The 23,586-nt window shown below is 35.6% G+C and overlaps 1 protein-coding gene across 1 annotated transcript in view; it reads left to right on the top strand.

The window, feature by feature from the left end:
• TRDMT1 (tRNA aspartic acid methyltransferase 1) overlaps nt 1-23,586 on the top strand; it is a 59,653-nt gene that overhangs the window by 30,788 nt on the left and 5,279 nt on the right. Inside the window, exons 4-12 of the mRNA XM_007460902.1 lie at nt 1,599-1,708; nt 11,235-11,311; nt 13,746-13,817; nt 14,404-14,469; nt 15,561-15,630; nt 16,113-16,196; nt 17,597-17,940; nt 20,332-20,389; nt 21,445-21,574. Of these exons, the coding sequence (XP_007460964.1) occupies nt 1,599-1,708; nt 11,235-11,311; nt 13,746-13,817; nt 14,404-14,469; nt 15,561-15,630; nt 16,113-16,196; nt 17,597-17,940; nt 20,332-20,389; nt 21,445-21,574 (1,011 nt within the window). The remainder of the gene's footprint in view (nt 1-1,598; nt 1,709-11,234; nt 11,312-13,745; nt 13,818-14,403; nt 14,470-15,560; nt 15,631-16,112; nt 16,197-17,596; nt 17,941-20,331; nt 20,390-21,444; nt 21,575-23,586) is intronic.

Here is a 23,586-nt window from a genome sequence, read left to right on the forward strand (position 1 = left end):
GCATAATTGGGTTTGTATGTGTTTGGAGAAGAAGTGCAAAGAGGGTGATAACTGCAAAATATAACAGCAGCTACGTTTACATGGTTGAAATTTTGACTGCCATTTAAAGACTATGACAAAATTCTCTGAATCTGAAAGCATTATGAAAAAATGCCTTTCTTTAGCAGCAAGACAGATGGGCAGTGAAGGAAGACATGCCCTTGTAATTTTTTCTCTTGCTCTTCTCACCTTCTCTCTGTCAAAATTTTTAATTTTTTGTCTGTGAGCTTGTTACATTTGGACACCAATTAATTTTTCATCTCCTTTAAAAACTTACCTAAACTTTCAACAGGTGAATTTTGTGATATGTGAGTTGCATGTCAATAAAGCTATTTAAAAACAAAACAAAACAAATTTACCTGAAACTTACCAAAACTTACCTAAAAGCATTTTCAGCGGTATTGGGAAGCAGCATTGGATTAATGTTAGAAGTTGAAGAACAAATGTTAGTTAATTTATTTATAAATTTCCAAGTGATGTGGCTTTTCTTTTTTTTTCTTTTTTCTTTTTTTTTGCGGTACGCGGGCCTCTCACTGTTGTGGCCTCTCCCGTTGCGGAGCACAGGCTCCGGACGCGCAGGCTCAGCGGCCATGGCTCACGGGCCCAGCCACTCCGCGGCATGTGGGATCTTCCCGGACCGGGGCACGAACCCGCGTCCCCTGCATCGGCAGGCAAACGCTCAACCACTGCGCCACCAGGGAAGCCCAGTGATGTGGCTTTTAAGAATATATAGTAAGTCCCCTACATACGAACCTTCAAGTTGCGAACTTTCAAAGATGTGAACGTGTGTTCTCATGTCGAATCCCGTAAGTTAGTTCACGTGTCTGGTGTACATTGTCACATGCGTGCATCCTCTACAAGTGGTTCTGCTTATGTGTACTTTACTGTACAGTACTGTATAGAATACAGTATCTTTATTTCAAGCTGAGGTAGTCCTGAAGCAAGTGTAAAAGCGGCAGTGATGTAGCTGGTACTGCCAAGAAGCACCAAGTGACAACAATGGAAACTGTACTGTAAGATTTAAAATGTTTTCTTTATTTTTTGCATTTGTTTGTTTGTTATGTATTATTTGTGTGAAAAATATTACAGTACAGTACCTATTACAGTACAGTACTATATAGCCGATTGTGTTAGTTGGGTACTTAGGCTCACTTTGCTGGACTTACAAACAAATTGGACTTATGAACGTGCTCTCAGAACGGAACTCATTGGTATGTAGGGGACTTACTGTACTTCACTTTTCTGTTTTTGGTTTGTTTTAATTTAGGAAAACTTTCCATTAGACTCATAAGTGTGTATCTTAATGGAGGAAGGAAAGCAAATATAAGAGATAATGACTAAAATATTTAAATCTTATTTTTAGCATGAGAATGCTGTTGAGAGAGATGAACCAGAGATACATAAATATTCTACTTCGCGCCTAGCTCCTCCCGATCTGGCCAGATAATTGAGGAAGTGAGGAAATGTACTACAAAATTCTGTTATTTTGGTTTCTCTCTATGATGAACAAATTGTTGTTAAGGACTTTACCTTTTAAGTTATTCCACTTATCGTTACAGAAAGCTGTATACCTGCACAAGTGGTGGCTGCCGTTGATATAAACACTGTCGCTAACCAAGTATACAAGTATAATTTTCCTCACACACAGTTACTGGCCAAGACAATTGAAGTGAGTAACAATATTGTTTTAATAAGTCTATATATAGCAAGGAAAATGTAATTGAGGAATACTGTAAGATACTGGTTTCTGGTGTCTTCATTTGAAGATAAGTCATATATAAATGAAAAAGTTTAGGAGAAGGGAATTTAATTAACATTTTTTTATTCTGTCAGAAGATAGCATGTTATTTTTTGCCTTCTTTTAAATTTCTAGCTTTAGAGAAAGATGATCAATATTTTGGTCTCTGAGAGAAAGAATTGAAATGTAAGACTATGCTTGACTTCTAAATTCTTGGTTCTGTAATGATACTAAACTTTACTTAATTCTTTACTTTTAAGCATTACTCATGTGCAATATATATATAGCAGGAGTGAAAAAACGAGAGTAAAAAAAGTGATTGGCTATTACTTGTTGAATGCTTCTTGTTGAAGCCCATCAAAGTTAAAGATACCGTTTTGCCTGTGATGAACTCAGCAGAAGTGTTTAACACTTTTGTTATTTTTAAAATAATATGAAATTGCGTTTTTCTCCCGATTTCATGTCGTAAAAAATTTTACACACAAATTTCTCATGAAGCCATAATTTACATACAATAAACTGCCCTCACTGTAAGTGTGTAGTTTGAGTTTTGACCAATATATACTGTGTAACCACAATCGAGACTTAAAACATCCATCACCCTAAAATATTCCTTAATGCCTCGTTTTACTCAGTGTCTGACCCCAACCCCAGGCAACCGTTGATCTGCTTTCAGTCATTACGGATTAAATTTTCCAGTTCTAGTCATATCCTAAATAGAATCTTGAGTGTAATTTTTTTGAGTATGACTTCTCTTGTTTAGTGTAATGTTTTTTTGCGTTTACCCACATTGTTGTTATCTATCAATAGTTGGCTCTTCATTATTGTTCAGTGATATTCTGTACAGTGGAATATTTCATACTACAAAATGTATATCCATTCACACAATGTTTGACATTTAGATTGTTTCCAGTTTTTGACTGTTATAAAAAAGTTGCTATGAATATTCATGTACAAGTTTTTGTGTGGACTTTGTTTTTACTTCTTGTGGATATATACCTGGGAGTAGAATTGCTGTATCATATGGCAAATTTCTTTAACTTTATGAGAAAATGCCAGCTGTTTTCCATAATGTTCATACCATTTTACAGTCACACAATCAATGTTTAAGTGTTTCAGTTGTTTCACGTCCCTACCAACAATTGCTGTTGTCAGTATTTTAAATATTAGCCGCTCTTGCAAGCATACAGTGGTATTGTGATTTTAATTTGCATTTCCCTGGTGACTAATAATGTTGAGTATTTTTTTCATGTGCTTATTATCCATTCTATGTTTTTTATGATGAAATTTCTTTCCCAGTTTTTATGTGGTATGTTTGTGCTATTATCATTTCGTTTTAAGAGTTGTTTAAGTTTTCTGGATTCAAGTTGTTTGTCAGAAATATGTATGACAAATACTTTCTCCAAATCTGTAACTTGTCTTTTCATTTCCTTAACTGTGTTCATCAAAGTGCAGAAGTTACTTATCTTTTTTTTTTTTTTTTTTAGGGACACTTTTCTTTGTGTCCTAAGAAATCTTTGTTTACCCCATTTGTTTCTTGTTTTCTTCTAGAAGTTTTATAGTTTGAGCTTTTACATTTAGGTTTATGACCCAGTTAAAGTTACTTTTTGTGTGTAGTCTGAGGTAGAGGTCATTTTTTTCCCTAAATGCATATAAAACTGGTTATTATAGCTTTATAATATGTATTGAATTCAGGCAACGTAAATTCTCAAACTTCTGATGTTCTTTTTCAAGATTATTTTGGCTACACTCTCATTTACATTTCTGTGTAAATTTCAGAATCAGCTTGACAATTTCTACCAAAAAAAAAAAGATATTTTGATTGGAATTTCACTGATTGGTTTTGGAAGAACTGATATCTTCATAAAAGAGAGTCTTCCAATCCATGAACATGGTATCTCTCTTCACTTATTTAGGTCTTCTTTAATTTGTATCAGCTATGTTTTGTAATATTTAGTATACTAGTCTTACACTTATTTTTATTTATTAACCTAGTATTCTGTGACTTTGCTGTATTGACTTATTAGTTCTGATAACTTTAATATTGAATTTTTAGGATTTTTTAACATGTACAGTTATATTACCTGAGAAAAAAAGAGTTTTACTTTTCCCTTCCAACCAGTGTGACTTTTTTCTTGCCTTATTGCATTGTCTAGGACGTTCTTTACAATGTTGAATAAAACGTGTGGCAGTGGACATCCTTGCCTTCTTCCAGATCTTAGGGGAGAATATTCAGTCATTTATCATTTTGTTAGTCGTATATTTTTCATAGATGCGTCTTATCAAGTTGAGGAAATTTCCTTTTATTTCGTTTTCTGAGAATTTGTATTATGAACAGGCTTTGAGTTTTGTCAAATGCCTTTTTTTTTTTTACATCTTTTGACATGATTACATCATTTCCTTTGTATTCTGATAATATGGTGATCATATCAATTCCTTTTTTGAATGTTAAGTCAGTATTGCATTCCTGGGATAAATCCTACTTGTCATGATATACCATCAGTTTTATGTTATACTACATCCCACTTGTTAAAATATTGTTAATTATTTTTGCATTTATCTTTGTAGGTGACTTTTGTAGTTTCCTCATAACATATTTGTATGGTTTTTATATTTATACATAGCCTTATATTTTCTGTAAGAGTTTGTGAAGAACAAGTATCAGTTCTTTTATAAATGATAGAATTTCATCAGTGGAGCCACCTGGGCCTTGGAGTTTTCTTTGTGGGAAGGTTCTTAATTTTGAATTTAATTTATTTAATTGCTATAAGACATTATCATGTTTCTTAGCATTGTAGTAATTTTTTATTAGGAACCTAACATTGTAGGTTTTACATTTTTGAGTGCTGGAGTTTACTGTAATCTTTTAAGGACTGTTGGATATTGTCCTCAGAGGCAGTTAATTTCAGATCATCTTGATTCTTTTGAGGCTTATTGTTAAGCATTTCAAACTGGATCTGGAGTAGCTTTTATTGTAAGGCTAGTCTAATCTTACTGTTAATATATGACCTTTCTTAGATTGCTATTAAATGCCCCATGTACTCAACTAGGTCTTGCTACTCTGGATGTTAACTCAAATGATTGCTAGCCCAGAGATCTGGGAATTTTTTTGGCTTACAACTTCCCAGTAATTGTTCCTTTTCCAGCAGTTTTTCTTTGCCCTACCTCAAGGCATTTTGCCTGATGCATGCACAGGTTGATACTCAGCAAGACACTCAAGGGGAATGTTATGCAGATTTCTGCATCTCTTTCCCGGTGCAGCTTCTTTTTGTCTGGCACTCTGCTCTGCAAATTCTAGTCACTTTGATCTTGAGCTCCAACCTCTGTCTTCAACTCATCTACATTACCAGGTACAGTTTGGATTTCCTTTCCCTTCACTGCCATATGGAAATTATCTCTAGGCAGAAAGTTGAATTATCTTCAAGTTTTTTTTCCCCTTTTCTAAGGAATGGCAGTCCTGCTCTGTCTGTGGTCCAATTCCAATATCTGAAAACAGTTATTACATTTCTCCCAATTTTCTAGTTTATTTACACAACTCACAGGCAGAAGCAAAAGTCTCACAAGTGTTTTTTTCAGTGAGATGCAATTCACATCCCGTGAAGTTCACTGTTTTAAAGTCTACAATTCAGTGTTTTCTTGTTTTTTTCATTTACTTACAAAGTTGTGTAACCATTACCACTTTCTAATTCTAGAATGTCTTCATCCCCCAAAAGGTAATCCTGTAGCCATTAGCAGTCACTCCCCATTTCTCCTTCCCCCCAACCCCTGGCAACCACTAATCTACTTTCTGTCTCTATGGATTTGACTATTCTAGACATTTCGTATAAATGGGATCTTATAATATGTCGCTTTTTTTGGTCTGGATTCTTACAATTAGCATAATGTTTCCATACATCCATGTTCTAGCATGTATCAGTGCTTCATTTCTTTTACTGGCTGAGTAATATTCCATTATATAGGTATACCACATTTTGTTTACCCAACAGATTTGTTTTAAGTTTTCTTTCAGCCAGTATGAAATGGGAACATTTCCTAGCTCTATGATGGGGTATCCAAAAGGTAGAAATAATCTACTTATGTGTTGAGGAACATCTATCCCTCGTATTGAGAACAGAATATCTTTCCCCCTGGGCATCATAGAGAGGAGGACTATGGGGACAACATCATCTTTCCAGTCACTGGTAGCAATGCATTTCATAAACTTCATGGCAAAGTACAGTCAGTCTACCCGTCTCATCATGGACGTAGGGCAAAAATAAATTCGGGGTCAGAAGAAAGATACCTACAAAAAAGTAGCTTTGAATTGACTCTAATAGGCAGATGATATGCATTTAGGTTCCATAATTTCTCTGACATAGAGTATGATAGCAAAATTTATTTTATTAGAAAAAAATAATCTAAATTTAAATTTAATGTAAATATTTAAAAGTTGATGCAGCCATATGTCCAATTCAGCAAGAGTTTTCTCCCACTAAACAAAGTATAAAAAAACAACAAAATCTCAGTAAAGCACCCATTATGTTCAGCAACTTAACCTTCCTTTCTGTTTTACCTTCTAAGAGAAAGTGTGAAATGCTTGACATATTTGGGGACTGATTGGCATTCCCAGCTACATGCCAATAGAAATTTGGGGGCATTTAGAATAATACATCTGTGTCCATTTTTCTAGTGGTAATTCTATTTCAGTACCAGTTTTAATAGGTGATAATAAATTGTATTATCTGCATATGATATAAGAACACTAGGGAGAGGGAAGAATGGAGGTACCTCCAGGTCATTTGAAAGGAGAGAATTAGTTCATTAAAATGGTGTCTATAAGACAAAAGACAGTCTACCTTCCCACGGCTTTTAGTCTCTTCTAGGATGTTCTCTTCAACCCTGTTCTGACATGGCAAGAGTGTACCATGTCCAGGTCAAATATATCAGAACTACCTTGGGGGTCATGTTTAAAAAGGGGGTGGAAGGTTAATGGAGAACTTAGGAGTAATGAGAGATTTCAGGGATTTTAAGTTTCATAAAGCAACATATTCTGATCATTTGAACATTTACTTCATGCAAGTTATTGAGCCCTTAGAGGGAGCACAGATATGACTGAGAGGTAGTCTTTACCTTCAGGAACTTACTATTTAGTGCATAAGTTGGACTTGTAAACAGTTTTCTTTGGGACCTCTGATTGACTGTGGCATAAAAAAGATATTTCTTTTCTAAAACTCTATTTCTTTTCCTAATAGAAATAAGAAAAGAAAAGAAAAGAGGGGATGGGAAACCATTATGAATAAAAATAGGATTTAGCCATAAATCAAAGCAGAAAAGAAAACTGGGAAGAGTAGTGTCAAATGCAGTGGTGATGAGACACAAGTGAATGAGGGTGGCAAAACTTCATGCAGACCTCTCAGAATTGAGAAGGAAAGGAGGACAAGGGAGCAGGCGAAAGAGACCCAGCAATTGCTTGTTCAAAGTCAAGAAGAGACATTAAAAAATTCCAAATCGCTGGGCTGAAAGCATCATTGCAACCTCTGCAGACTTCCTGCTCATCCTAAATGCGAGAACATGGGTTAGGGACAGAGGCATGGTCTTAAGTTAAAGACCTTTGTGGGTTCTTCCCAGAAAGTGTGGTGACAAATACTTGAATAGAGCTACTGCTCTTTGTTTCGCCTTTTTAGCAAACTTCTAGATTCAAGTGATCTCCATTAAAAAATTAATAATAATTAGAAAGGAGCCAGTTTGAGACTATCCTAGTATAGTACATTTAAAAGGAAGTAACATAAACAAAAAAGCAGAATATACACAGAAAAATCATATTAAGAAGCAGAAGAAAATTACAAAAACATGTCTTCCTGCGCTTGAAACCTTAAATAAAACTCAATATCTTTAAAACAAGAGCTCAAATAAATGTATACATGAGATCAAAAAACAATAATAAGACAATAGATTTGAAGAGTGTCAGTGGTCTGGGAAAAAAAAAACAGATGAGAAAAATAAAACCATTATAGAAATGAAAGTCATGTCAGAATAGCAAACAAAATAAAACAAACGGGACAAAAATATTAACAGAAGTAGATGAAAAAAATTCCTAAAATAAAACCTCCAACAACTCATGAACTGTAGTACCCATGAACGCTTACTGAAAAAATGACTCAATCACTTAATCTAACTAAGCAAGAGATGAATCAAAGTGGAGAACCCAGGAATAAAGCTGCCATGTTAGGAAAGAAATAATGGCCAGGAAGCAGGGTGAGAATGTTATAAATCTTTGCAGTGTAAGAATAATAATATAATTGGAGTAGGAAGGAAAAGTGAGACTCAAACAATATGTCTGTTCTTTGAAAGATAAATGAAGCTATAGATTTTTAGGACATTATTTAATGTTGTTGCCAGGAGCTCAGCTGAGCTGTCAGGGATCAGAGTAGCTGATTAAAGCAACAGGGCAAAAATGAAAGAGTGAAGCCTTAATTACTTGCTGTGGTGGGAAAAGCAAGTCTCTAAAAAACAGAGAAAACGCCAATGCCCCCTGTTCCGTTTCCCCAGGGGACAGCATCCTGCTGGAAAGTGGGGTGATCAGCACAGACGTGGGGGTCAGCTCACTGTTGAGGAGCCCCGGCATTGGGGGAGAGAGTGCGGGCAGTGGGGAGAAGGCTGGGAGTGAGCAGGGCCACGCGTTAGTCATAGTGGGAGAAGTATCTTCAAGGGCTCCCCTCTTCCTCCTAGACAGAGGCCTTGGCAGAAATAGATGGCGCCTGAAGAGGGCTTTGTGCAAGGCCTCAGGTAAAGAGACCTAGGAATGCAAATATATGAAGAGCATGAGCTGCTGGGGGCCTGACAGCTCGCACCCACCCTGCCCTCAGAGACTGCAAGGTGCTGGAGCCGGGAGGGTGCACCAGGTCTGGAGCCGGGAGGGTGGCTTTCCCCTGCCACCCGCTGGGTGAAGCCCTCCTCGTTGCCTATAGTCAGGCCTGAAAATTGTCTTTGTTGAATTTGTTACAATATTTCTTCTGTTTTGTTTTGGTTTTTTGGCCCCAAGGCATGTGGGATCTTAGCTACCTGATCAGGGATTGAACCCGCACCCCCGACATTGGAAGGCAAAGTCTTAACCACTGGACCGCCAGGGAAGTCCCTCATGTAGGTTTTTAACCAGGAGCAGGATTCACCAGTTACAAAGATAAATAGTAATAAAACTAAAATCTGTAATTTATCTCGGTAGAAAATGGAAAATTACTAGACACTACAATATAAATATGTGAGCAGAAACCTTGTCTGGTTTGTTCATTGTTGTATTCCCAGACTAGCACAATGCCTGGTGTGTCGTAGATGCTCTGAAATATTGGTGGATTAATTTATGAACCTTGTTTAATGAATAACACATTGTGCCTAAAAAATGAAAAAATGTCAGGCAAATCATAACAAAGGATAACAGGGGTTTCAGAACTGATATGTATTAGGTAAGATCTGTCTGAAAGCAAAAAGCATTTACGAGTCATAGAAAGTTACTTTATAATGATGATTCGTACAGTGCTCAAGAAAGATCTAATTGTCATGAGTATTCATGAACAAAATAACATCAGAGTTCATAGGGCAGGAAATGGTAGGGAATATCACTCGGTAAGTTTTTATTGAAGACTTACCTTGTGCCACAAAATTTTATTTCTCTCTAGATTAACAATAAATTCACTAAAATAGTCAAAAGTTGTTGTTTTCTAATCTACCAAGGTCTCCCTAAAGTTTAAATGAAAATTAAGTATAAGAATAATCAGGAAGCTTTTTGAGAAAAGAAGTAATAAAACAAGTAGGGGGACAAACAAAGTTGCTCATCAACATGCGATAAACAGTGTTACCACATCGAGTGGGTCTAATGTTCTCTGAAAGCAAGGATGTTTTTATTAGCTTGAATGGCCTGTTTATGGAAAAAGAATTTGATTTCCATTAGTGTTAAAATATCAAATTATTAACGTTAATCCATGCATCTCTGTAACTACTTTCTTGAATCCCAACACATTCCTTGACCTAGAATGCTAGGTTAAAGACAGTTGTGAATGGTTTAATTGAGTGATTATGTTTTGCATAACTGTTCTGTCATTTGGGTTGTACTGTAAAAAAAAAAAATCACTCTTTCCAAGAATCCTTTAAAATTGTAAATTTTTTTATGTCTAACAGTATTGGAGGCATTAACTCTGTTTACTTCCTTTAGATTCTAGACTTAAGGATTCTCCTTATGTAAAAGATTGTTGTTTGATTTTTATTTTCATTTTAGGAATTCAGCTTTACTCTGTTCACAATCAGTTGTGAAATAAATAAGTTGCTTTTCCTAATAGTCCTGTGCTGACCAGCTGTGTAACTTGAGTATGTGTGCTAATCTTACTGCCCTGCCCCAGGTTTCCTGACAGACTGTTGAGTGTATGATTTTCAGATTGTTTTCTTTAGAACTCTGGGATCCAGAGGTGCTTTAGGAACTTTTCAGTATTTAATTTTTATTTCTTTTTACATATATGTCTTAAACTACTTAAAAACCTGTGATTTAAAAACGATAGACATGTACATTCAAATTTTTAATACAGTAGAGAAAACTGATGTGTTCCCCAGGTTAAGTCACTCTTTTCAGAATTCAGAATAAAGCTTTTCCTGCTTTATTCACGAACTCAGACTTCTTAGAAATGTGTTGTAATTAGGAATGTTGTGATTCTGGGCTTATGGCTTTAAATTCCTGGGTAAGAGTGTACACTAAGAGAGCTTAATGAGAATTGGCAAATCCATGACTTGTATTTCTCTGTTTGTCTTCTGATACTGTATATAAAATAGGAGCAAAAGAGTACATTTTAAAACTATTTAGCCCAATAGGGATTATTTTGATTAATCTTATCTACAATCTTTTGAGGTCCTTTGACTACACACAACTGTAAAACAGTATAGTAATTGCGGATATCTGAAAATGGGACCTTTTTCCATTTGGTGATATATTGCCAGAGACATACATGAAAGGGATGGTGACTGGTCAATACATCACATTTTCTAAATAAATAATATTAATAGAGAGGTATTAAAAAATTCCCTAGATCCTTTGCTGGAAATCATTAATTATAAAATAAAGTTTTCCATGTTTGATTCCAGAAATCACAGCAGTCTTAGACTTGAGGTGTCATAGAGGCACAAAATACTTATAGCATCTAGGAAACTAGCTTTCCAGCTCTGTTTTGGCTGGCTCTCGAGTTTGGGGGAAGTCACTTAATTTTTCATAGCTTCAGCTTACGGCTCGACTTCCTTCACAAAATTGCTTTGGAACGTTAGTTTAACTAAAGTTTATTTAAAAAGTAGTAGGTGTTTTATAAACTTTTAAGTGTTATAAATAAAGTTAAGTGTCACAATTTCTGATGTATTTACTTGCAATTACTTAGCGTTTTTCCTTCTGCCCCCTTCTACGCATGTTTTTATATTTTTTCTTTCCCCCTACATGTTCGTTCCTTAGGGTATTACACTAGAAGAGTTTGACAGATTATCTTTCAATATGATTTTAATGAGCCCTCCCTGTCAGCCATTCACAAGGTATGTATAATAAATATTTCTCTGTTAGGAAAAGTACCTTTGAAGGACTCATTCAATCAAATCACACTGTAATTTCAAGCACAGGCACTTTGAAGTCCATCAGCTGCATTTCCCTAGTTTTGAAATTTTTCATCAATAATTCCTTTTCTCTACACACATTTATAATTCAGCATTAATCATAAAGAAAATAGCAATTACTGCCAGATGAACACAGTAATTTGGTCAATAGTAGGTATGCAGAGACTATATGGTACCTCCTTAATACCTACCAAAGATACAGTATTTATTTCTGACCCAAATTACCTTAAATTATTTAAACTAATGAGCATTTAGGAATATCTTCCTAACACTGATTAATCAAGTAAATTTCCATAGTTAATATTCAAATCCTAAATTACTTACCTGTAAAATTTTAAGGCTAGTCAAGAATGCATTTGTAAAAAATAAAAAAATAAAAAAAAAGAATGCATTTGTGAATTTTAAATTTCTCAAAATTGATAGGTACATTTAATAATATATACAATTAATAAACTGACTTTTTAAAGCTGTGTTCCAAGACAGCTTTTTATTATATGGTGTTTATTTGGCTATGTATTTCAGGGAATTATATTTTAGATAAAATCTTGACTAATCCCTCTTCATTTAGATACTTTAAATAATAATATTTCAATTATTTTAAGTAATAATGATAATAGTGATAACCCTCTGAGTGTCTTACTGGAGTATGTCATTTAATATGACAAGCTTATGGGATGGGCATTAGTATTATCATCATTTTACAGGTGAGTAACTGAGGCATAGAAAGGTTAAGTAGCTTTCCCAAGGCCATACAATTAGAAAATGTCAGAGCCAGGACTTTTTGATTATTTTATAGTCCTATTAATATATAGGACTATTAATATATAGTCCTATTTCAACACATAATGTGATTTTAAATGGGATATAACATGTAGTAAAAATTCTAATTTAAATAAATATTCTCATGCTTAATTTCCATCCAAGTTTTGATTTATTTCAAGTTTTCTAGGAAATTAATTCCCCAGGGATTTATTGTGCACCTACACATGAGGTATTGCTTTTGATGCTGTAATTCCCATCCTTATAGAACTTATAGTCCATGGGGAATGACTGACAAATAGTTATCTTATAATGTGATTTAAGGTATATAATAAATGAATGCTGAAACTGCCATGAGAGCATGGAGGAGAGAGGTGTTATGTTGCTGCATATACCAGGAGGGACGAATTCTTTTAGAGGTGATATCTGTATTGTGTCTGAAAGCAGGTTGGGAATTTATCAGTGAAGGCGGAAGTTCCGCGTAAAGATGGCTCCGAGCCTGTGCAAGTGTATTATGGCCTTTTCACCCACAGTAAGTGGGAGGTTCAGGACAGAATGCAGCCCCAGTGCTGTGATGCCTCAGATATCACTGCAGTGGGGCCCCTGTGTCTTCCCTACTGCTGCTCCCACTCTGTATTAGCCCAACTCCAGCTGCTGACGGCTGCAGTGTCTGATCCTGTAGTACGATCATCTTTGGAACACTGAGAGGAAAGGGACAAAATGAGAGGAAACCAAGATTTCTGAGGAATCTATTCAAGTCCACTCTAATCTCCCATCTGAGCCTCAGATCCACTGATGATTTTGGTCCTGCTGTCAGGTGTGAGGAAACTGATAACTGATGTCAAGTAACTTATTTTAGACCACGAAGCTAGTAAGTAGCAAGGCCTTAAACCCTAGTCCTCTGTTGCTACGACTCACGCCCAATATAAGTCTTCTTTTCTGCTTGCTTCTTGATCATATCGGATGTTACTTGGAAGATTTAACTGCTAGTCCAAATTCTGCCTGTTCACATGACCCGTTTTGACTTACTTAGTCTAGCCAAGTTGCAACTCCTTCGTGTAGAATCAAGCGTTCAGCTTCAGTCTCTCCTGTTTACATTGGACAAGATAGTTCTAGTTTTACCTGCTACCTTCATCTGCTTAGCTGGTGATTAGTTACCAATGCCATCAACTCTACACTGCCACCCTGCCCAACCAGCTCATTCATCTGAACTTTTGTTGTCTCACCTGGGGCAGAGCAAAAGGTGTCATCAGCTAATTGTGTGTGTGTGTGTGTGTGTGTGTGTGTGTGTGTGTCTTTCCTGAACAAAGTGATTTAAGAGGGTAATTGATTTTATTCTTTGTGGACTTCTTATTCTTCTTTGCCTCATGCAAGTCATTTGGACATGTTATCTTGTATTGATAATAAGTGTATTTATTAGGCAAGGCTTTTTTAAATTAAATGAAAAAATATATTTTTGTTCTCTATGGCAACAGAGATGATCATATTTTTTGTGAGGACCAACTAATTTTAGTTCTCTCTTTTGACTTTTTAAAAGTGATTTGATATCTTTATGTAAGATTCTTGCTGAACTTATTTACTTTCCATACCCTTTTAGAATCGGCCTGCAAGGTGATGTGACTGATCCAAGGACAAATAGCTTCTTATATATTCTAGACATTCTCCCGAGGTAAAAACTTAAATTCCTGTACAAGCTTACCTTAAATGTAAAACTTTACATCTGGAAGAACGTGGTGTTTGTCATTTTGTAGAGTTTAGCATCTTATACAGATTCTGTGCGAGTCATTTATCTTTTGTCGTGACTGATAAGAGTAACTGCAAATGTTTGTCGGTTCCACAGTTGCTGCTAAAAGTGAGTGACAGCCTAATAGCTGAATTCTGTTGCCTCTGCTCACAGTATTTGTGCAAACGATGCTAATGTTAGTGAATGCTGTTGCCCATGGCCTAGAAACTTGTGCTGCTAACCCTAGAAGCCTCCATTCTATGGAAATGTCAGCCCTTTGAGCTGTGCAACCCCATGTTTTCATTAAACTTCAATGGAAATTAACATTTCAAATATTAACTTTATCAGGTGTGCCTTGTTTATGGGGGAAAGGAATAAAATATGAGTTGTCTCCGTCCCTTATAAAATTCTTTTATAAAAAGAGTTTGGACAGTTACTTACCTCATATTTCCCACAAGTAAGGATTTTCTTTACTTCTTACTTCTTAGTAATGAGATGTTTGGAATTCCATTTGTTCTTGTTTTTTTTTTAGGTTACAAAAATTACCAAAGTATATTCTTTTAGAAAATGTTAAAGGTTTTGAAGTATCTTCTACAAGGTAAAAAAATGTATTTGTCCTGTGTTCATCTTAGACTTGGTATATTTTATAATAGGAGCTGTTACGAAATGAAGATCTTGAAAATAAATGTGTATATTCTGACATTTTATATATGTTATGAAGTTTATTCATTAGTATTGATTTTGAATAGTTAGTAACGTGAAGTATCACAAAGTTAGGTTCAGCTGATTCTTTCGCATTTTGATATGTTTGCATTTTTCCAGAATGGTTACTCATTTTAATGAGATGGTATTTCTCAATTTTAGCTGCTTACATTAGTGCCTATTTCTTTAGAAGTAGGAATGTTTTCCGTAAGAATTCGTCCTATTGACAGGCGTTTTCTGTCCTACAGTTGGGCTGAAGAAGCAAGCCCTGTGTCAGGCCCCTTTCAGACAGTAGCCCAGCTGGAGAGAATGCATCCAAGTCCTTGACTGACCTGCTGTCTGTGACAGTGTTCCCCCATCTGACTGGCTACAGATATAGTTCCATTCCTATAGTAAGCTTATCATGAGAGGATTGGTGATTCTAACTCACCAGTTTTATAAATTATCTGGTAACTTTATTTATTTATAATAGGGATTATCTCTTTTTTGAGAAATGTAATTTCTCAAGTACTGGACTTAAAAAAGACATAGGGGGCTTCCCTGGTGGCGCAGTGGTTGAGAATCTGCCTGCCAATGCAGACGACACAGGTTCGTGCCCTGGTCTGGGAAGATCCCACATGCCATGGAGCAACTGGGCCCGTGAACCACAATTACTGAGCCTGCGCGTCTGGAGCCTGTGCTCTGCAACAACAGAGGCCGCGATAGTGAGAGGCCTGCGCACCGCGATGAAGAGTGACCCCCACTTGCCACAACTAGAGAAAGCCCATGCACAGAAATGAAGACCCAACACAGCCATAAATAAATAAATAAATAAATACATTGTGTATAAAAAAAAAAAAAAAAAGACATAGGATTATTCTTTTTCTAAACAACATAAGTGGAGGTACAGTTTTCATGTAAAATGAAGTTTTATGTATAATATTTTATATAAGAACCCTATTTTGAACTATAGAGTGAAAGCTTTTTTCTTTCCCTTTGCCTTTTCAGAGACCTGTTAATACAAACAATAGGAAATTGTGGCTTTCAGTACCAAGAATTTCTGTTGTCTCCAACCTCTGTAAGTACTGCAATTGTAAATTCTTATATAAATTTTCCCAAACGGAATTTGATTCAGTAAAAAGAATGGCTCTATTTTGGATAATATTATAGGTAAATCTTGCAGTTAGTTCTGACATGGTTATTACTTTCTCTATCTGAATTTTATAGCTATATGTGAATTTTATTTTTTTATGATTACTATACTATTCATAATGAATGTAAGAATGTCTATTTGACTTTTTACCTGGGAAATATAAAATGAAAGTGACTCATAGACATATGATTCATCTGATTCCATCTTTATTTCATTCAAATAAAGGTACAGAGTGACAGTTTAAAAGGTTTAAGAATTTGCTACAGAGAAGTCTTCCACAAATCGCTAATAGAATTTTGTCTGGCAGAAACTAATGTATAACTGTATGAGTTTTTTTACTAGGTGCTAAAAGTTGGTACAGATCTCTTTAATATCCTATAGCAACTAACTGCCCTTTGTACTTGCAGCTTGGCATTCCAAATTCAAGGCTACGGTATTTCCTTATTGCAAAGCTTCAGTCAGTGCCGTTCCCTTTTCAAGCCCCTGGTCAGGTATTATTATTATTATTGTTGTTATCATCATCATTATTATTTATCTGTTGTAAATATATCTCAGTCTGCTAATTTATTTTCAGGAACTACTTTGCGGAGGTTTTTTTTTTCTTTTTCAACATCTTTATTGGAGTATATTCGCAGAGGTTTATGTGTGTCCTCTCATGCCTGTAATATAGACTATGCCTGAGGTTTGTCTTGTAGGCCTTTTCACCCTCCTGATGCCACTTTAATTGCTTGAAACAAAACCAGAAACTTTTCTTTCGTCATTAGAAAAAAAATAAGTTAAAAGTAAAAAAATTACCATTAGTGTTGTTATCCTTCTTTCCCCCTATAATTTCTCTTCTGACCATGGACTCTTTTGCATCTATTATTTTTCTCCCTCAATAGAAGCCATTGACTACTTTTGATAAAATAGTATACTATCTTAAAAATGGCTTGAGTATTTTCACACATCAGTTGCATTTTATTTGAAATCTATGCTCTTTAGCCTTAATTGATTAAAATATGGTAATGATTAGCACAAGCTAGAATAAAATGCTCAATTGCTATATATAGGATCTCTCATTATGCTAGCAATTTTATATGCTTCCGCTGAAAATTGGTGTGGATAACAGAGTTTCAGTGGTCCAGTGAAGCTCTCTATAATCCTCACAGGTAAGAACTCAAAAGTCATGTCCTACTAACAGGGCTTCAGTAGCATCATTTGAATCCCCCATAATACAATATCAGTATTATACAATATTGTGTTATATAATAAAATAGCAATATATTTCCCTTTAATAGTGGGTGGTTCCAAAAATGGTATATAAAGTATGTGAACAAAGACTTCATCATTAAAAATTCCTGGAACTGTTTTTTCTTTCCCAAAATAGGACTTTATAAATGGTTACCTGTTTTGCAGGAACAAGTTTTTCCTGTGGGACTCAGGGATAGAAATAACCTTTCAGGGTGAAGAGTGCTTTTCATTTTTAATGACTAATTTTCCTTTAGATCATGGGTATGTTCTAGTTTTTTTTTTTTAATTGAAGGGGAATGGCAAACTTTGATCAAAAACACATTTTCTGGAAATGTTCCTGTTGCTTTTTCAACTTCTTTTCCAAATATAATGCTGTCTCTGTATTCAACATACTTCCTATTACTTTGTTGAATGGTTTTATTAATTCCGAAAGCAGTAATTTCATGAAATAAATGAAATAAATCATCTATAGCCTGATACCTATCACTTTATGCTGAAAAACTTGTAATAACTTGTATAAATACTATCAATTTCTATCTTTTTAATGACAACTCAGTAAAAGCTAAAGAATTTTTTTACATAATGTTGAATGGATGTTATTAATATGTCTTTTATTTTTAAGAAAGCTTTTGAGAGTTTGTGTATTTTTACTTAATGCCAGGTACTGATGGAGTTCCCCCAAACTGAATCTGAACATCCACAAAAACATGCGATAGATGCAGAAAAGAAAATTGAAGAAAAGAAAATTGAGCCAAATATTTGCTTTGATAGCAGCACACAATGTTCTGGAAAAGAGGCCATTCTTTTTAAGCGTGAAACTGCAGGAGAAATTGACAGGAAACGTCAACAGGACAGTGATCTCTCTGTGCGAATGCTAAGAGATTTTCTTGAAGATGACATTGACATGAATTCATACTTTTTACCACCAAAGTCATTGCTGCGATATGCTCTTTTGTTAGACATTGTTAAGCCCACATCCAGAAGGTCCACATGCTTTACGAAAGGGTAGGTTTTAAAGAGTCTCTGTTCATGGCATATCCAAAATAACCTGGTTTTCATAACTATTGTTTCTCTTAGTTCTTCTCAAAACAAGGAGCATTTTATAAAATGTTTCTGCTAGAATGATTTTTTTTCATCCTTAATTGCCTGCTTTCCTGTTCCAGTAGAATGCACAAGTGAAAATTCCTTCTGGCAGAACATGATGTGCACAACCCACAAAAGTGCTCATAGAAGACAATGCCATTGTTTGGTGACCTTCATAGGAGCTTAATTACCCACAGTGGAGACATGGTTTCTATAGATGGTGACTTGCTAATTTTTTAGCACCTTTCTTTTTATGGTACCTCAAAAATTTCTGTCCACTTTCATGATCAATGTACAAGAAGAAATTAAATTTTAATATCAAGAAATAACATTGAATATCCTGGAACACATTATAGCATATTTAACTTTTATTTAGTCTTTTGAATTAGTAGTATATTCTTATGGTTCAAAATTCAAAAGGAACTAAGATTGTAAGACTCCCTTCCAATTCTGCCTCTTGTTCATCCAGTTTCCCTCCCTACGTGCAACCGATGATTTCAGTTTACTCTCTAGTCTTCCAGAGGTATTGCATGTGAGGTGTGTTTAAATATACATGTATATTTTTACCCCCTCCTTTAAGTAAATGGTAGCATACTATATTCATTATTATGTGCACTTTTTTTCATTGCACAGTATAATTTGGATATTATTACCTATGGGTGCTTAAAGAACTTTCGTATATTCATAGTATAGGTATATCATAATTTCTCTTACTGGTTACCTGTTGATGGGCATTTAGGGGACATCCTTTGGATTATTTCTCAAGAAATAGTGTTTTTCAACTTTTTTTTTTTAAACCTAGGAAGAAGGGGGGAAATTAGACCCTTCAAGAAAAATTTATAAAAGATCCATCCCTACCCCTGTTTGTTAATGTCACTGAAGCTCTTTTGATAGGTAGTTGTATGATTTAAAAATTCAAGCCTTCGGGCTTCCCTGGTGGCGCAGTGGTTGAGAATTTGCCTGCTAATGCAGGGCACACGAGTTCGAGCCCTGGTCTGGGAGGATCCCACATGCCGCGGAGCAACTAGGCCCATGAGCCACAACTACTGAGCCTGCGCGTCTGGAGCCTGTGCTCCGCAGCAAGAGAGGCCATGACAGTGAGAGGCCCGCGCACCGCGATGAAGAGTGGGCCCTGCTTGCCACAACTAGAGAAAGCCCTCGCACAGCAACGAAGACCCAACATAGCAAAAAATAAATAAATTAATTAATAAACTCCTACCCCCAACATCTTCTTTAAAAAAAATTCAAGCCTTCTCTCTTTACCTACTAGCTAGTTGTCTTGTACAAGACACTATGCCCCCGACATCATCGTACCAGGCTCACCCTGACTTTATCATACCCTGCCCTTGTACTTTCAGGGCAATGGGTTTATTGCTTTCCATTACCTTAAAAGACTTCACTCAGCTGTTGTATATTTCCAAGTCTGCTAGGTTCTGTTTAGGACTCTCATAAAACAGGAATTATCAATTTTGTAATAAAAAACAACTTTGAAATTCTTTTATAATTATAAAAATGGTATAAAAGAAGCCTTATTGTAGAAGTCTATTTTAGTGTAGATAATATAAACACACACACACACACACACACACGTGATATATAAGAAAACAGCTTTTCTTTGATGGTGACTTTCTCTAATTTCTATTTTAAATTCATCTATTAGGAAAAAATGATAAAATGTCAAACAGCCAGCTTGGCAATGATCTTAGAGAAAGAAATATTACTAATACCTTGCATTTCTGTAGTGTTTGGTATTTTTAATACATTTTTAACAATAGTCTGTTTTATGATAAAGAGTAAAAACATACAGTGTTACTAAGAGGCAGATGCACGTTTGGTGGGCCTGAGTTTGTCATGAGACTGGAGAGTACGGTTTTGGGTTCATGAGAAGAAATGATGGTTCAGGCATTATAAGAAAAGAGCAGCAATTTATTTTCACCTACATAACATTTGGTCTAATGTGGCAGGGATGTCAGTATTGAATAGCATTTAGATATAAAGTCATAACAAATGCACACTTTCTGTGCATTTAAATGTGATGAACATTTAAAAAATGACAGTAATGTATATGCAGACTAGTATTTATACAACAAAAACTATGCCAAGTTTAGTGTCTGAGAATTTTCAACAGACTGATCTTATGTCTTTCACCTGGTAAGTTTTTTAATTACAAAGCATATTTATGTGATATTATTTAGAATATTTCAGAAGGATGTATTAACAACTATGTAAGATTGATTCATTCAAGAAATATTTAAGAAATTTAGCATTAGCAAATATATTAGATGCTACAAAATATTTGTGTTAATTTTTTAGTTATGGACGCTACATAGAAGGGACAGGATCTGTGTTGCAGACTACAGAGGATGTGCAGGTACTATGCGTGCTGCAGAACTAAAATATTTGAAAACTATTTTAAATAAAATTATCTTTCATACTTAAAATTTGAGAATGTTAAAATAAGTTTACATGTTCAACTGGAATGAATATGTGTATATAATAATTATTTACTATAGAATAAATCTTCTTGTTGCTAGATATGAGTATATGTACAAAAAGTGTTTTATGTTTTTACTTTCTTTTTTTTCTTCTTACCTTTTGTTTTTCTTTCTATTCCATGAAGAGGAATTTGAAATGCAGAGTACAGTACTTAATGTTCTCTAAAATTATGCATAAATATCTTAGTATTGGAGCCTTCCTTTGGAGACTGTTAGGCTCCAAAAATGCCTGTTAGGGAAAAAAATCTATATTTTAGGAAGGCTTTTTATTAATACTTCAATTGCTATTTCTTTACGGTATCATGGTTGAATACAAGCTTGATATATTGCAAGTTTTATATACTTCTGAATAATTTTGAAGTGAAATCACATTATCTTCTTTTATGCTGATTTAAACTCTTACTGTTAATAAAATTTACCCTTGCTAAAAACCCTATCAGAGACAAACGAATGTCTGGATTTGAGAAGTCATATTTATTAAATATATTTTATCATTTTAAGACAATATCTTAATTTGATAAAATTGGTCATAAACAGTAAACATTTTAATGGCTGCTTATTTGCTTTGTAAAATCGACTTATTGGTTGACCAAGTTTCTTTTTTGTATCTTTCACTACATTTCTTTTATGTTATATTGTCATTTATTATTTCTATTCTTATGAGTTAATTTTTGAGGAACCAAAAATGACAGATACACTGAGAGTATCCTGATCTATTCAACATTAAGGTTTTGTTTGTTTCCTGAGTTTATCTGGCCCTTGATGAGCCAGTTACACAGTTCATTGCACAGAGACGTTTTCACCCTGTGCCGCCATGTGTTACAGAAGACTATGCGTCCATCCTTTTTAAACTGTCTCACAAGTTTAAAGTTTATCTTAACAAGTCTAACTGCACTCTACTTTATTAGTTACTTTGGATGTTCTCCTACAGATTGAGAGTATCTACAAATCCCTTACCAATTTGTCACAAGAAGAAAAGATAACAAGATTGTTAATGCTTCAACTTCGATTTTTCACTCCTAAAGAAATAGCAAATCTCCTTGGATTTCCTCCAGAGTTCGGTATGTGGGATACATGCAGACCCCAGCTTTCACTGATTAAAGGTCTCAAAATTCATTAGGGACTCGTGCATAGTTTATGAATAAACCCTTGCCCAGACAGATGTGAGAGCGCTTCCTCCTGTGTCTGCTTTCTTCATAACCTGCCCTAGTCCATTCCCTTCAGACTCAGTTCCCCTTCTCCTTTTGCTCCAGTAATGGTTCCAGGTGCTTTGCAGGAACAGAAGGGCCAAATCAGCAATTCCTCACTTCTCCCTACAGATGGTTGTTAATAGCATCTCTTTTTTTTTTGGAGGGGTGGGTACGCAGGCCTCTCACTGTTGTGGCCTCTCCCGTTTGCGGAGCACAGGCTCCGGACGCGCAGGCCCAGCGGCCATGGCTAACGGGCCCAGCCGCTCCGTGGCATGTGGGATCCTCCCGGACCGGGGCACGAACCCGTGTCCCCTGCATCAGCAGGCGGACTCTCAACCACTGCGCCACCAGGGAAGCCCCAATAGCATCTCTTTCTCGAATTTATCTTTTTGCTTCTAGGAGTACTATTTGAATAACCTCACACTAGATCTTATGAAAGAATGCCCAGAATTGTCTTTTTTTTAATGAAGAAATTAACAGGCAATTGAGGAATTTATTTTTGTGTGGTGGGGAGGTATTATTTGTACTTCTACTCCTCGAAGATAACACTCTTATCAATTATATAATTGATATAATTGATTCCTTCCCTACAAGGTTTAAGTGGAGAAAAGAAAAAGTGGAGAGGTGGTCTAGAAAGGAACTTTCCTAATGGAAAGTAAGGGTGACTCAGGAGCACAGATGCCAGAATTGACACGAAATTAGGGAATCTGAAGATGGACTCTCAAGAAGAAAAATGAAGATACCATTGCCAAGGGAGAAAGACAGGTAGTGAGGAAAGCCAGGGATTGTTGCTATTAAGAGACTGGACACGGAGCCTTTGCTTCTTAGAGCACCCCGCCCTCCCTGGTCCTGCCTCCTTGGCACTGCTGCTCTTACTGTGTGGATGCCATCGGTTTCCTGGGCTGCGGTAGGTGTGTTCCTAGTACCTGGCTCATGGGAAGGGAGAGACACAGACCTCCCTCACATGCTTCCAGGGCTGCACAAGGAGGAAATGTGCTTTTGATAACTGATTGGGAGCTTGAATGCAGAAAAGCCAAACTTCGCTAAATCTAATATTGTTGTAATATTAATACAGTCCTATTCTTGAAGAACATCATGGTTTAAATAGACCATGTTTTAAAATCTAAATAATGGATTTACAGTTGAGGTTCGGAAAGCATCTTTTTGTACATTGGGAACAAACTGCCAACAGAATTTGACTACCCTCTTGGTAATTGATTCTCCAAGCATAGTCACAGCAACCAGGTTTATTTTGTACTCTCTGCCTTTTTCTTGGTGATCTCATTCAGTTTGAAACATCCCGGGGAGTGTTTTTTAAGAAAACATAGACTTTCCGTGTCTTAGTTTATGTCACAAAGTGAGTGAGAACATCAGTAAAACAAAGAACTGAGAATTGGACTCAGGAATTTAATTCCCAGTCTACTGTCCTGGTTACTTTTTTTTTTTTTTTTTCATTTTTTAGGATGAGCAATCAAAGGTATTTTCTGTACTACTACAGAGAGAAAAGAGATTTACCGTCTGACAGCAACTAATTTCTAAGTTTTATTGGAGTGCTTATTTTTTCAAGCAGTAGCAATCACTTTGGTAATAGTGAAATTTAGCACAGACCCCAGAGTCAGACTGACTGAGTGTGAATCCTAGCCCTACTGAAGCCACTCTCTGCCGTAGTTTCTGCATCTGTAAAATGGGGATAATTATAGCACTGACTTCATAGAGCTGTTGTAACAGTTAAGTGAGTTAACGTATGTCACATGCTTACAACCTATCTGACACATAATATAAAATTCGTGCTTTTATATTTTAAATGATAGATGTTATAGCCTTCATAAATATTTTTTCTCAGTATTTAAAAATATCTAAGGGGTAAAATAGGATTTTTCGAA

The sequence above is a fragment of the Lipotes vexillifer genome, unplaced genomic scaffold (assembly GCF_000442215.2).
Source record: "Lipotes vexillifer unplaced genomic scaffold, Lipotes_vexillifer_v1.1 scaffold534, whole genome shotgun sequence".
In the NCBI taxonomy this organism is placed as follows: Eukaryota; Metazoa; Chordata; class Mammalia; order Artiodactyla; family Lipotidae; genus Lipotes; species Lipotes vexillifer.